The 15,203-nt window shown below is 33.8% G+C and overlaps 1 protein-coding gene across 13 annotated transcripts in view; it reads right to left on the minus strand.

Annotated features, from left to right (window-relative positions):
• ADAMTS6 (ADAM metallopeptidase with thrombospondin type 1 motif 6) overlaps window positions 1-15,203 on the minus strand; it is a 331,685-nt gene that overhangs the window by 174,288 nt on the left and 142,194 nt on the right. For all 13 annotated transcript variants that reach the window (XR_010139960.1, XR_010139961.1, XR_010139962.1 and 10 more), the window contains 2 exons: window positions 9,405-9,448; window positions 4,765-4,870 (listed from right to left, as the gene is read on the minus strand). Coding sequence is in view for 10 of the 13 variants with exons in the window: in XM_024247310.3 (XP_024103078.2) it covers window positions 4,765-4,870; window positions 9,405-9,448 (150 nt within the window). In the remaining 3 variants the exon portion in view is untranslated. The remainder of the gene's footprint in view (window positions 1-4,764; window positions 4,871-9,404; window positions 9,449-15,203) is intronic.

A 15,203-nucleotide genomic window follows, 5' to 3' on the forward strand; every position in this document is an offset into this window, starting at 1 on the left:
TTTATGTGTGTATATATACACACATAATATACACATAAATATGATGAAGACTTTTATCCATAATACAGTCAATAAGAAGAAAACAACCCATTTTTTTAAAGTGGGAAAAGGATTTGAACAGACACTTCAAAGAAGATATATGAGTTATGTATATGAAGCACATTAAAAGACGCTCACCATCACTAACATCATTAAACACCATGCTACCAACAGTATCATCCAAGAGAAATGAAAGCTTACATCAGTACAAATAGTTACGAACAGATGTGCATAATAGTTCTATTCATAATAGCACAAAACTAAAAACAACCAGAAAAGTGATATGTGATATGGATTACTATTCAGAAAAAAAGTGAACTGCTGATAGACACAACAACGCAGATGGCTCTCCAAAAACCTTATGCTCAGGGGAAATACCTAGACACAAAAGAGTACCCACTGAGTAATTCCACTTAAATGAAACTATAGAAAAGCAAGCCTAATCTATAGTGGTAAAAAGGAGATCCATCGTTGTCTGGGGATGGAGGAGTGGGGAGGAGGGTAGAAATTAACTGTAAAGGGGAATTTTTCAGGTAATAGAAATGTTCATATCTTGATTATGGTGGTGGGACATGGTCATACACCTTTGCCAAAGCTCACTGAACCATATACAGAATGGGTGCATTTTTAATGTATGTAAATTATATCTAAATAATGTTTTAAAACGTACTTATGGGAAAGCAAACTATTCTAGAAAATATTTCCTAATTCATTTTATAAACCTAACATTAAAACTCATCTCCTAACTAATCTACAGAGAGAATTCCTATGGTTGAGACAAAATACTGATATTTACTTCCTAAAGCAAGACCAATATATCCCTATAGCTTTCAATATAGCTTTTTTTTTTAAAAAAAAAAAACAGGGTCTTGGCCTGTCACCCAGAATGGAGTGTGGTGGCATGATCACGGTCATGGTTCACTGCAGCCTTGATCTTCTGGGCTCAGCTATCCTCCCACCTCAGCCTCTTGAGTAGCTGGGACTACGGTGCATGCCACCAGACCTTGCTAATTTCTGTATTTTTTGTAGGGACACAGTTTGGCCATGTTGCCCAGGTTGGTCTCCAATGCCTGGGCTCAAGCAATCCTCCACCTTGGCCTCTCAAAATGCTGGGATTACAGGCATGAGTCACAGTGTCTGACTATAAATTGCAATACTTTAAAAATTCTCTCAATATTAGAGTTAAAGTTCACTCAATTATAATTAATAAATGAGTTAAGCTACACCTAAACAATGTATGATCTTAGAACTCATTCTGTGGAAAAAATCAGACATATACAATAGTAGAAACAGTGGCTTAATGAACTGCCGTAAACACATCATCAAGATAATAAAATTCAAGATGGTGCTATTCTTGTTATCTCTTTCTTTTTTTCCTTTCTTTTAAAAGAAAATCCTGGACATCATGTCACTTCAGTCTCACATACTTCAATATGCATTCATAACCAAAAAATGAGTATTTTTAAGACCCCTTGTTAAGATTATTTGTTTTTGTACAGTTTAGATACACTAGATAGCTTTCTCAATATACTAGATGTCTGGCTGAATTCTTGCCACCCCTCTTTGACATTATAATCTTTTCAACTTATAAAATTCGTGGCAACTACATAATTAATTTTTAAAATCTTTCAAAGAACATTCTTTCCTATAAGGTTTCATTAAGTGCCTTTGGCTTATAGCCTATATTAAACCTAGACATGTCATTTAAATATAGTATAAACCTCAATTTTTCATTTGACAAGGAAACAAATTTCTTGTTTTCACAAAAGGATGGAGAGGATGGAGAGAAATAGAAGTGGTCACTAAGGCTTAGCCAAAGAAAATGTTATCTCACAGCTATTTTAAATAGATATTATATCCCTACACAAGTATACACTGGGTGCAAAACCATATTCTACACAATTTAAAGAAAGGGAGAAAATATTCACACAGTCTAGTTACTCAGTAGGGGCTCTTCTCAGTAGTTTATGGTCAAATATTCTTCACTGTAATTAATCTGCTGATATCATCATGTCACTTAACATCCATTCTCATAAAGGATACAAGTCACAAAAAATCAGTATACTTCACCTGAAAATATATTTGATATATTTACTATGGCTACTGCTTTGGTTCAGGAAGAATAGAGATCACTGTATTTTAATGATGACATGAATTGTGCCAGAGTTGACCGCTAAGTCCCTAAAGGCTAAACCCTAAGATCTTAAAAGCAAGTAAAGGGATCTTCACATATGAAACAAATTTTCCCTAATTGACCAAATAATAATTTGACATATTGAAAAAAATAGTATGTTGATATAGTTTGGATGTTTGTTCCCTCTAAATCTCATATTGAAATGTGATCCCAAATACTGGAGGTAGGGCCTGGTGGAAGGTATTTGGGCAATGGGGGCAGATCCCTCATAATTGGCTTGGTGCCCTCCTGGAGAGAATGAATGAATTCTTGCTCTATGAGTTCAAATGAGAGCTGGTTGTTTAAAAGAGCACAGCATCTCCCTTGCTCCCTCTCTTGCCATGTGGTGCACTGGCTCCTGCTTTGCCTTCCACCACGAGTGGAAGCTTCCTGAGTCCCTCACTAGAGGCAGATGCTGGCATTATGCTTCTCATACAGCCTGCAGAACTTTGAGCCAAATAAACCGCTTTTTAAAATGAGTTACTCAGACATAGGTATTCCTTTAGAGCAACACAAAATAGACTATATATGCTAAACACATCTGCCCAGTTGTCTGGGGAAGAAGGATAGAAACGTGGTAATAAACTGGACATGGGGAAAAAGCTGTATTTTTTTTGTCTGTCAAACAACATTTTTAAATGGAAGCATTTTTCTGGCTCTCAATCCAAGGATTTTGTGGAATTTTTTCCCCATTTTTAACACTCATACTTTCAAACAAGAGTTAACTGTGAAACAAAGTTACTCCAAGATACATAAAACTTCAGAGGTATATTCTATTTCTCTTTCACAATTTTTCTACATAAGGTACAAGCCATTCATTGTGGGAAGAATTGAAAGGATTCACCTATAAGGCCAACAACAACAACAAAATCTAGGAAACCTGGGAAGTTGCCCAATCAGAATCTTTATAAAAGATACAAAGAAAGATAAACCCTCACCTCAGCTATTTAAGTACGTACATACAAGAATGGAATGTGAAATGTGTGTGTTGACATTGACTAACTTGTGACTACATAAGATAATAGTGTTTTCACATACACAGTGTTCACCCACTGTATGTTACTTTTCCTAACCTTCCAATTTAACTGAATCTAACAGAACCTATTAAATTCAGTTTGATTGCATAAGAGTATGACAGTCATTAATTAGCCAGATTTTTAAGTGAATTAAAGATAAACTGCTTGGTTAAGAGGGCCTTTTCCTTTTATTCACCTGATGTTTATTACAATGGAAAGTAGAATACCAATATTTTTAAGTCTTCATTAAGAGTGTAATACTGACTTTTCCTGTGTCTGAATCAAGCCAGGTTTGAAACTTGCTGTTTATTTAAATTTACACCTAAATCATATCAACTTGATAAAATTTGATTGCAATTTTGAAATAATTCAGCTGACTGACCCAATTTTACTCTCCACTTCAACAACAAAAAAGCTGAACTACAGATTTACCTCAGGAATTACCTCTGAGGTAAGTATATAAAAAACATTGATTTTTATTTGTTCTTTTTCCCCTATCTGTGTCGCCACCAAAAAAGCAGAATATAAAACTTAAATTATACAAATGTCAGGAGTTCTTGCAAGTAAGCTGGTTGTTTTAGCTAAAAATGCTTGACTAACATTTTAAAGTTTTCTCTCATTTTTTGTTAGCAGATATAATTAGTCATTTGCTAAATGTTAACTGTTCCTGTTTTAGAAGAGCTTTCCTGCTAAAAAAAAAAAAATGCTGTAAGTAAACTGGAAGCGCTTTTGTTTAGTTTTTACCTTTATAAAAGCATCAGAATCAGCTCAGAAATTGATTAATTGAGGCAAGTCATCTTTCAGTCAAATTTCAACACAAATGTTGAAATTTTTTTAAAAAGTATTATCAAGCTTCTCTGCCTCCACATGAATAGGCTTTCATATTACTACTGCCTGTTGTTTAAAATTTTAAAAATGGTATTTTTTGCATGGGTCGGGGGCAGGGTGCATAAGATAGTTTTTCCTTTGGCACAGGTTACTTAAAACAAACATTAAAACCTTCAGGTCCTCCTAGAAAGAAAGGAGGATGGTATCATGTACTTCTTGCAGTTTTTTTTTTTTTTTAATCAATGACATACAAATGCACCTGAAAATACAAGTTACACAGCAACGTCTGCACAAACTTTATGCCTGGAAAAGGGATGCTGACAGCTGTATGAAGAGTGAAAACTAAAAGTACATTTTATAGTAGTGATGTCAATGATTTTAAAATATATATGCATTGTCACTTGAGGAAAAGAAAGATCATTTAAACAACTGGACTTTATAAGGAAACAGGTATTGAGGAGACTGAACAAAAACTTGAATGTGGTGCATTCACCACTGAGGGTACTACTCTTTGAATAACAAAGATTATCTAACAAGTCTCCAGTTCTTAAGATGATTTATCCCAATACCCACAATAATAACACCCTCTATTGGAATCAGACAAAAAGGCAGTAAAATAAGGTTCAGCACAGCCTTTCCATACAGTAGTTACAAGTTGCTCAAGAGCGGAGTTCTAAAATTTATTTTGATTTTCTTAAACTCACTCACTTGTGACCAATCTCATGTGCAATGGTAAAAGCTGAACCCAGGCCAATGTCTTCATTAATGCTGCAGCTCCTTTCAGGCTCACACATTCCAGCCACAGAGGCCAAGCCTGAATAAACAGAAAGAGACACAAAGGGTCAAGCCAAGGTGTTTCAGTCTTTAAAAGCCTATACTTATAAATGCCTGGATTCTTTTTAATAACCTCCATGCACAGAAGGAGCCGTTGGCAAAAGGTTAACTTTCTAGTCATTTGCAAAATCACTGGGGGGAATTTCACTTTGCCGGCTAGACATTAATATTTTTTGAACTGCAGTCAGTGCTGGAAAATGTCTAGACTAGGGGTTAGATTTATAAATTTTACTTCTGGTAACTTGGGACCACCTAGTAACTTGAGCCAGAAGAGGGAATTCAAGAAAGCATTTCTATTTTAACATTCTTCAGGCTGCAGAAAGCAAAATATATCCACATTATTTTTCTAAAGAGATCTGTTTAAGTTTAGTGGGTTCATAAAAATATACAAGCAACTTTCTAGTTACCAAAAAAAGGGGGAATCCCAAATGATTTTTTAAGTGATATTTTTATTAAAAATAAAATGAATGATTCAAAAGATGGAAAGGAGAACTGTTAAAGATGGGAGGTTTTTGCATATTTTTTTAATCTTCTCAAATTAATCCTGACAGTGATGCAACAATTTCTTTTAGTATTTTAATAGGAGGAAAGTCATTCACACATTCAGTGTCATTTTCCCTCTCTCCTATCCCTTACTCCAATGCATTAGAGTTTTACTAATAAAGCAAATACTATAGTGTTAATTCGCTGATTCCAGTGAAATGTTATGTTACTCAAGGTATTCTCCCCTTGGGGATTTTAGCATGTAAAAGTTTTAATATTTACTTTCAAATGAATATCATGCTGTGTGAAATACTACAGAACTTTAAAACGGTGCTTAAAAAAAGAATTTTTGTGCAAAAGTAAAAATGTCATCTCTTATAAGGAAACAGATGCCAAATCATACTTCATGCACATAGAAACAAAAAGTTATTTAGAAGAAGTTGAAGGGGAAGTAGGAAAAACATTTTTTATGGTCAGTAGTCTACTATTGTCACCCAAACATTAATAATTACTTTCCCACCAAAAGTGATTTCGATTCAATTCAATGAATATTTATTGAATACAATAAGCAATGTTCTGTGCTAGGTATAATTTCCCAGCTGCACTAATTAGAAACAATAAATGGTATTCAATCCATATTTTTACTGACAAGAAAGCTCTAGAAGTTGTGTTTCTCTGTATTTTCTAATATGAGTATCAACAGCTACATTGGAACAGAGATGAGATTAATGCTGGATTTGCTAATAGATTGTTTGCTTTTCCTACTGTTTTATGAGAGAGGCAGGAGTTGGGGAGGGAGTTGATTTCTGCCTCACGGAGTTATAAATACTGGTGATACCCCTGGGCTGCCCTTCCATTCATTAGAGGTATTGGGACCTGAAAAAGAGAATGTAAAAAGTGGAGCAGGATAACTTATTTTTTTGTTTCAGTTAATTTTTGGTTAATATTTAATATTTGTTTAAATATTTAAAATATTTTAATGAATGTCATTTCCAGTCTCCACTAAGAGAAAGAGACAGACACACACAGTGAATTTTACTTTTATTTTGAGAAAAATAAAATGAGAAGTAGAATAGGAAAATACCTGAAATCTTTTTTAAAAAATTGCATTATATTATCTGGCTTTAAGTTATTTGGTTCAATGTGGCCTATTATATGGGAAGAACAAAGCCACTCTGAATACTGTTTCTGTTTTGACCTTTATGAAATGTATGTTTTTTCAAAAGAAAAGCAGAATTACTAAGAATAATTATTGTTAAATTAATGTTTCTTACATTTCCCAAAATCTATTATTCCATGGGTTAGCTTTTGGGTTTTGTTGTTGTTGTGTCGTTTTTTGGTATGTGCCATGTGGCTGTATTTTCAATTGAGAATTCTCAATGACTCTTCAAGGTGTGTTTACAAGCACAGATTTACTTCTGTCATCTTATATAAAATTATTATCTCTGCTAAAACAACAACTTCAGAAAGAATATACTTGGAAAATTCCTACTTATTGAAATATAAAGCTAAATCTTAACTAAAATGAAAGTATTTTAAATGCTAATGTATTTTCACCACCCCCCACAATTTTCTGTATACCTATAAAATTGAGACTGTCAAAATTCTTATGTGTGATTGTGTTAATGGCGATTTGATAACTATTTGGGTCATTTAGGTTTCCTCAGCTTGATGGCCACAGTTTGCACCCTTAATCCTACTTAGCCATGTTACAATTGGTCATCAGAATTATTAAGCAAAAGACTATGGAAAAATCAGTATAAAAACCAATATAAAAGTGACTAGAATACAACTTAAAAAGTAATCTGCTCAATTCTGTACTGATAATATATTTTCCATAGATGAAGTTAAAATGTGTGTGTGTATATATACATATATATGCAGCTCATTCAGTTTTCACAAGAAGTAGTATAAAAACAATATACAAGTTTATCGTTTGAAAAATAACTTATATTGAGCTTGAAAGTGCATTGACACATACCTATTAATGTACTGATTCTATAAATTAATAAACTATCAAAGTTAGAACACATTATTTTGAGAAAAATAAAATGAGAAGTAGCCTAGGAAAACACCTCAAATCTTTGCCAATAATGACAATCAAAGTACTAGGCAGTACTCAAAATACTTTATTTCTCAAAATACTTTATTTATCAAAATAAAAGTAAAATTCACTGTGTGTGTGTCTTACTAATGTCATTAGGTTGGTGCAAAGTAATTTGCACCAATCTAATACAATGAAGAGCATATGTAAATAACCTACCTTCAAAAAGGGAGAGAGAGTGAGGGTATACACACACACACACACACACACACACACACACACACATATATAGAGAGAGAGAGAGTGTATATGTGCAAATGTGTATATGTGTGTATATACACATTTCTTCAAATATAGATACACTAGGAAAATACTAGCTCTGGCTAATATGTGCACCTGATTTGAGGTCTAGTGTCTATTATATCTAAAATTGATTGAACACTTAATAAATACCTAGAGAATCTGTGAACAGTAAATATAGGGGGTAAGTTTAAAAGAATAGGCAATTTCTATATTAAATAATACCAGTTCATTTTTATAAACCTCTTTACTAAATACATCTACATTTTTTTCCTTAAATGATTTTAACAATGTCCATGTAGCATAAGGGCAGATATTACTCCTACATCATAGATAACAAAATTGAGGAACAAAGAGCTTAAATACACTGTAAAAGTTAATGTACTGAAACTGTCAAAGCCAGTTGTTAGTTCCCAGTTCAGAGTTCCCTCTGTTGGATTATGTTGGTCTTGTTAGCTTAAAACACTACAAAGTAAATCTTTTTGATGTGAGCTCGCTCAGCAAAGAGAGCTCTGTCTCCATTATGCTTTTTAACTAGCAAGCTTCTCCATAGTTAATACTCAGCATTGGCTATTTGAGATTTCTTCTTCAGCCGTAAATCCTAAGGGAAATGGGTAGGAGAAGTCTGGGAAGTCAGGTAAAATTATCAAGAGAAATTTTAGTTTCCGAAGAGATATTTAACTGAACTTCCCAGGCAGTTGGATAACACTTTTCCTCCTACATCTACTTTAATTTGATCTTTGCAAAATGCTTATGCGGTGCATAGGAATCAATTTCATAACTATCATTTTACAGATAAGAAAATTGAGACTTGTCATAAGAAACTAGAGAATTCATCTTCAGTTGTTTACCTTCTGAGTCTGTGAAGTCTCTATGACCTTAAAAAATTGAGAAAAAAAGCTTCTGTCCTTTAAAATAACTCTAGTCGCTTAATAATTTAGACTACTGGAGAGCTACCTTTTTTGCCCATTTGTATTTGCAGTTAACTATGAAATTATGCTCTGTAACAACGTGTAATTTTTAAAATTCTAGAATACTACAAAAATGCTTTTAAAAAGACAAATGACCCTTAGGGAGCAAAAGAAAGATAATCCTGTCCTCTCTTTTCACCTGTGGCTATAATATTTTATAAGATTATTTTTTGTTGTTGTTGTTTGGGTAGTATAAAATTTCCAATACTATCTTAATTTATGGGGCTATACTTTTTCCACAAAATTGTACCAAAAGAAGTATTGTTCTTGGTGCCTCCTCATTAAGTATCTTTAGTCGTTTTTTTTTTTTTCCTTTCCTTTTCTAGCCTGAAATTTCACGATGTTGACTGCTTTCATTTACTCTCACAATCTTGGTATTTCTAGAAAATACATTACAGAGATGGATTATATGAACATGAGTGATAACCTCGATTTATAATTCTTTAATGATTTTGAATCATATTCTAAGTTAATTTTAATAATCATTCCAGTTGTCAAAAAAGCCAATGAAATTTATATAATATTTATGATGGTAATAAATATTTGTTTCCTAGTAAATGACGTATCCACAAAGGCTGGGTGTAACAAGTTTTAGGGATTTCAGATGTACAGAAAAGAAAATGACCAAATTAATAATAAAGATTAAAGTCATTGGTCCAAAAAGACAATGAGAACCATTCTACATTTATTAAAAAAAAAAAAACAAAAAAACTTACCCAGTGTTCCACAGGGCTTATTTTTATAAGTGCAGATATCATATCTATGGAGAAAAAAGAGATGAAATTTGTAATCTGATCAAATTTGTAACATATTTTTCTATATTCATCATACTTCTCTCCTGAAGTTGTCAGACCACAATTAATGCAATTATGAGCAGTCAACTGGAGTGTCGGCATTTTCAGCAGTCTACAGTGCTGAGGGACACCACAGGCAGTGCTACACTCACAGCCTCTGGCTGCAAGCCAATAGAACACCTGTCAGTAAGAAAGAAAGGTTAAAGTGGATTTTTGTAATCGCAAGTTCCATAAAACTATCTGCCATACTGTTTTGAAGCTAGAGTACCTTGTCTGCAGACTGTTACTACTTCTGCAAAACGCATATAGGTGGCTTCTTATTTCCAATCTACTTTTAACCTGTAGGAATAGGGTTTTGTTGCAGACACAGACTGTATTTTATACTTCTGAGCTATAGGCACTATTTGGAGTTGCTTTAACTCTAGCACAGGTTCTTGTTAAAGAAAAAAAGATATTGTAATACAACAATGGGAATAAAATTGATATTACATATTTCTCCTAGTTGTATACCAGCAAATTAGCATGGCTAAAATACAAATATTTTTAAGTGATTTTACCACAAGCTAAATGAATCTCTCAATAGAAAGCTTCCCTAATGTTGATCAGATTTATTCTATACCATGCTGCATTATAACTCAATACAAAAGATTGAGTCCATAATGTTGCACATTTTAAAAATATTACATTTAGAATCCTGTCAATATTGATATAAACATTTATTTTAAGCATTTTTGGTATATCCTTGTAAACATTTTTAAAACCAAAAGTATTTAAAGTTTCTGAAGTGAGAGTAAAAAATAAATGTAAAAGGCTAAAAATTTTTATTTGCCTCTGTTTTATGCTAGAAGCGAAAAGATTTTCAGTTAAAAAGTAAAGCTTCACAAACTACAGGGAAATTCAAGTTGTAAAAGTTCTCTTTTATTGTATATAAATAACGATTAGTCAATATTAGTAGGAGAGAGGGTTAGTAAATAATCCCATTCTTACTTATCAATCACCAGACTAAATTGTATATTATAACCAGCCATATCACTGGGTTGTTGAACTCATTAAAATTTCTGGAGATACCCTCTGTCTATCTTTAGAATTTCAAATTCTTCATCCTGCTCATTTTACATTTGAGGAAAGGGATTTTCTTTTCCTCTTGCATAAACTTCTCTTCTGACCATTCACATATTCATCCTCTCTATTTCTTCTTTTGTAATTGGTAAGCCATGGGACTCCAATGCTTGGAACACCCTCAAATGTAAGATATAGAGAGGGTACCAGTGTACTCATCGAAGCACCATAAAGTATATTCTTGGTGTCACAGTCAATTTATCTTGCAATCATAGTGTGTTATGCCTATTGTTAAATAGCCACAACCCTTTCTAGCAGTCTTCAAGAAAATGTAAAGGAAGACTTTGCATGGTAATGCAGATACAGATGTTTCAATAGAATCTATTTCTAAATCTCCAAGTTCCACAGTGCCCTTCCTAAAACTGGTCGACCAGTTTGCTGAACATTTATCATATGCCAAGGTATAGTGCCATACACTAGGAATAGAAAGATAAATAAGTTACTTTTGGTCTATTTGGGGAAATAAAACACAAGTGATATATTACAGAAAAATGTTGAAAAAAGATTAAATAAAATAAATGTAAAAATAGTTAGAGTTACACTATGCAATCAGTATTTGTTAACTACTATCATGATGATTATTGCCATAACCTACTTAAAAACAAAATATAGAAATACAGACAAAACAGTGAATACACATAGAAAACTAGGAAACAGATTCATATAGGACATACATCTGAAACAGGTCTTAAAGATTAAGCCAGATTAAAAAAAAGAAAAGTAAAAGCATTCCAACCAAAGAATATTCAAAGGAACAAAGTCTAGAAAGAGTATGGCATATCTGAAGAACTATGAGAATTTCAGGGAGGCTGAAACATTGAATGCTAAACCAGATTTGTTTTTCTTATAGACAAAAGCAACTTGGAAAATAGTTTGTTTAGTAGAAAAGGATTTTTTCAAACCATGAGTATATATACAGATTGAGTTTATATATAGATATAAATCTGGAAGGATAACAGTGGGTATCTAAGGGAGAGGTGGGAGAGTAGGGAGAATATACATACATATATACATTTCTGTACAACCAACTTTAATCAGAAAGTCTTTAAGCTATGCCTGTCTCTGATGATAAACACAAGAGAAACTTGATAATTAGCCAATGAATATCTAATGAATGTTAAAAATGTGTTTTTCATTGCATTGAAGGAAAAAATTAGTGGTGCTCCAGATCTGTAGATTGGCCAAAATATTTCAGAAGCACTGCCCCACTTTGCATGAACCCATAAAAAAACCCCGCAAGCTTTGCAGGATGTACATTTAGGTAACACATCTGAGATTTGTCCTGTATGCCCACTCAATGGTTTGGAGTATTAGAGTTCCTGATAACAAATATAAGGGTAATAAATTCTGTCCCCAAAATATTTTCATATACAATATACATTTCATATACATATGAAGAGGGCACTCTTCATGCAAAGTATTGTCAGAGCACCTAAATAACAGAGTTGGAATGTCATCAAGCTTATAAAATAAGGAATATGAAATATTTGTGCCTTCCTGCTTATTTTACAAATATTTATATTTATAATGGAATTTGATCTAAAACTTCCCTTCATTATAACTGATAACCTTTATCCACCAAATCCTAAGGTTTTGCCTGAACATACTAGCTTAGGTCAGTTTGCAACAATAAAAATTCCAGATTGATAAATGGAAGGCATGACAAGGTAATAAAAAAATAATTTATATGTGGCTATATTTACCATGATACCTACTTCTAATAGATTTATCTTCTTTAGGCCATTCTTATAATCGCCTTCCCTGAATATGTGTCATGGAATAGTAGAAACAGACTGTGGGCAGAAGAAAGACTTCAGTCATGGATTAAAAAGTACACCATCTTATCCATGAATTATATAATATAGAATCAAGTTGTATTTATATTATAAATTGGGAATAATAAATCTCAAACATTAAAGTTTCTATTGAAGGTAAACTTCTTCAACTATATTGAATTTCCATTCAAATATAGAATTGATGAATACAAATATTTTTCCATACTTTGTGTATACTTGCTCAATATCATGTTACCTGCACATAACAAAATGTTCAGCAGAAGTGCAAGGTAATCATTTGAGACATTTTTTAAAACTCAAAATTGCTTTTAGTTTATTATTTACATATTTCATAAACTTACTATTATCTCATATTTTACCTTTTTCAATTTCTTTTTTGTGGGATATTTCTTATTCTATTCATTCTCTTATTCCTATTTTCCTTCTTCTTCATGTATAAATTCCTGATTCTTTCCTTTCCCACAAACTATTCTCTGTGCTGTCAGCTCCATATTTCTAACAAATGTAAAAATCTTGAGAAATCATTTAACTCAAGCTGTACTACACTTAAGCCATTGTCTCTTAAAGTAGGCCAGATATGAACCAGCTTATTTCAGTTCCTCGATATAACTCTCAGTCGTCTCCCATCTTATATTTAAATATCATTTTTTAATTTTATGCCATAATAATAATCTTCACTAACTTCACACCCTCTTTCTTTCTTTTACCTAACTTTCTCAGTTTTACTTTGCATCATATTCACTCTACATCCCATCAACTCTTCTCTGCCATACTGTGGGTTTGCCTTATTTTCCTCCAGATCCAAGCCACTTCAGTAAAAATTACAAAGAAAAATAATGCAAAGAGTCTTGCTTTATCCCAAATATATAATTGGTATACTTTTAGGACTTTTATTGCAGCAGTACAAATTGAAGAAAGAAGAGATTGAGGAAAAGGAATTCTGATTGCTTACTCTCAACACCCTTTACAAAAATCAGTCACTACTAAATCCTTACCAACCCACAGGTGGCAGGAGCCCCCAAACTTAAGCCTGTGATCCTAACTTCAGACTAGGCTAAGAAGTACACTGGAATGCTAAGAATTAAAAGAAAAGCTGAAATAAAATTGGTAAATGTTCTTTATTCTGAATTTGGATAGAAAAATAGCACCTTATCCCTATGGCACTTTTTTGGTTTTCTTTTCGTGAAAGTGTAATAACGGCTTCAGATGAAAAAGAATTAAGAAAGATGGTCACAGGGAATCTACATAAAGCCCAGTACTTTAGGGAAATCAGGGTTCCACTTTTGAGTGAGTAGATGAATGCATATGTTGCCATTCTTTTACCCTAAATTCATAATGAGTTTGGACAATTGAGCAAGATCAAAACAAGAGAATTTGGTTGAGACTGTAACGTTGGTATACTTTTCGGGTATGGATACTTTCAACTCTTTAATCTTCTAGTCACTTTTGCCTAGGCATGGCTATCAGAAGAAACTGACCAAAACACATGATTAAGTTGCATTTTAAGATCTCCAAAATATAGCATTACCTTCCACCACCAGCAGACATGCCCCCGGGGCAGCCAAGCAGCCTTTTGCCTGAATCCCAAGCCTGAGAAGCAGCCCCATGGGCTGCCCCTGAAAGACACACCCTCCCAGCCAGCCAAGCAGCTGTGTGCCTGAGCCCAGAGCCAGGAATATAGCCCCATGGGCCACCTGCAGCAGACACCCACCCAGGTCAGCCAAGAAGTCATGTGACCACATCCCAGGCCTAAGAAACAGCTGTGTGGGCCACCACTGGCAAACACGCCCTAGGCTAACCAAGGAGCTGTGCAGCTGTGTCCTAGGCAAGATAAACAGCCTGCCCCCAGCAGACTTGCCACCAGGCCAGCTGAACATCCTCATGCCTGCATTACAGGCCTGAGAAATAGACCTGTGGGCCAACCCTGGCAGACACATCCCCATGCCAGCCAAGCAGCTGTGCACTCATGTCCTGGACCTGAGAAATAGCCCTCCAAGCCACTCTTGGCAGGCACACCCCCAGGCTGTCTAAGTAACTGCATGCCTGTGTTTCCAATCAGAGTAATAGCACGATGGCCCTAAACCTAGTGAGGCAGACTGCAAGCTAGCCAACCCACCATGTGCATACATTTCTGACCTGAGAAACAGCCCAGCAAGCCCACCCCTGGCAAAGTTATGCCACCATCAAAACAAACTCTCTCAGCCGAGGTCACTGAGAAATTCACAAATACCACTGATGTGAATTACGGCTGAAGAAACTATACACAGACAATACTACTGTGTCTATCTAGAACCAAGGCTAACAGACCCCACCAAACTGACACCCCAAGACCTATTTATATGGATTAATCTTTCCCTATGAAACCTACTCCATAAAATTAGAAGAGGTAGCTTTTCTACCAGTTGCACAGAAATCAATATGGGAACATGCCAATCATAAAAAAAGCAAAAAAAAAAAAATGTAACCCACAAAGAAAAACAATAATTCTTCAGTAACAGAAACCAAATCATAAGGAAATATATGAAATGCCAGAAAAAGAATTCAAAAAAATAATCTTAAGGAAACTGAGATATAATATAGACAGACAATTTAATGAAATCAGAACAATTAATGATTTGAATAAGAAATTCAATAGAGATAAATATCAAATAAAAAATAGAAGAAAAGAGAAATACTAGAATAGAAGAATTAAATGAAGGAAATAAATACAATCGAGTTTCAACAACAGACTAGATCAGGCAGAAGAAAGAACTTCCAAACAGAAAGACAAGTATTTTGAAATAACACAGGCAGAAAAAGTAAAGAA

This window comes from Pongo abelii, chromosome 4 (genome assembly GCF_028885655.2).
Source record: "Pongo abelii isolate AG06213 chromosome 4, NHGRI_mPonAbe1-v2.0_pri, whole genome shotgun sequence".
Classification (NCBI taxonomy): domain Eukaryota; kingdom Metazoa; phylum Chordata; class Mammalia; order Primates; family Hominidae; genus Pongo; species Pongo abelii.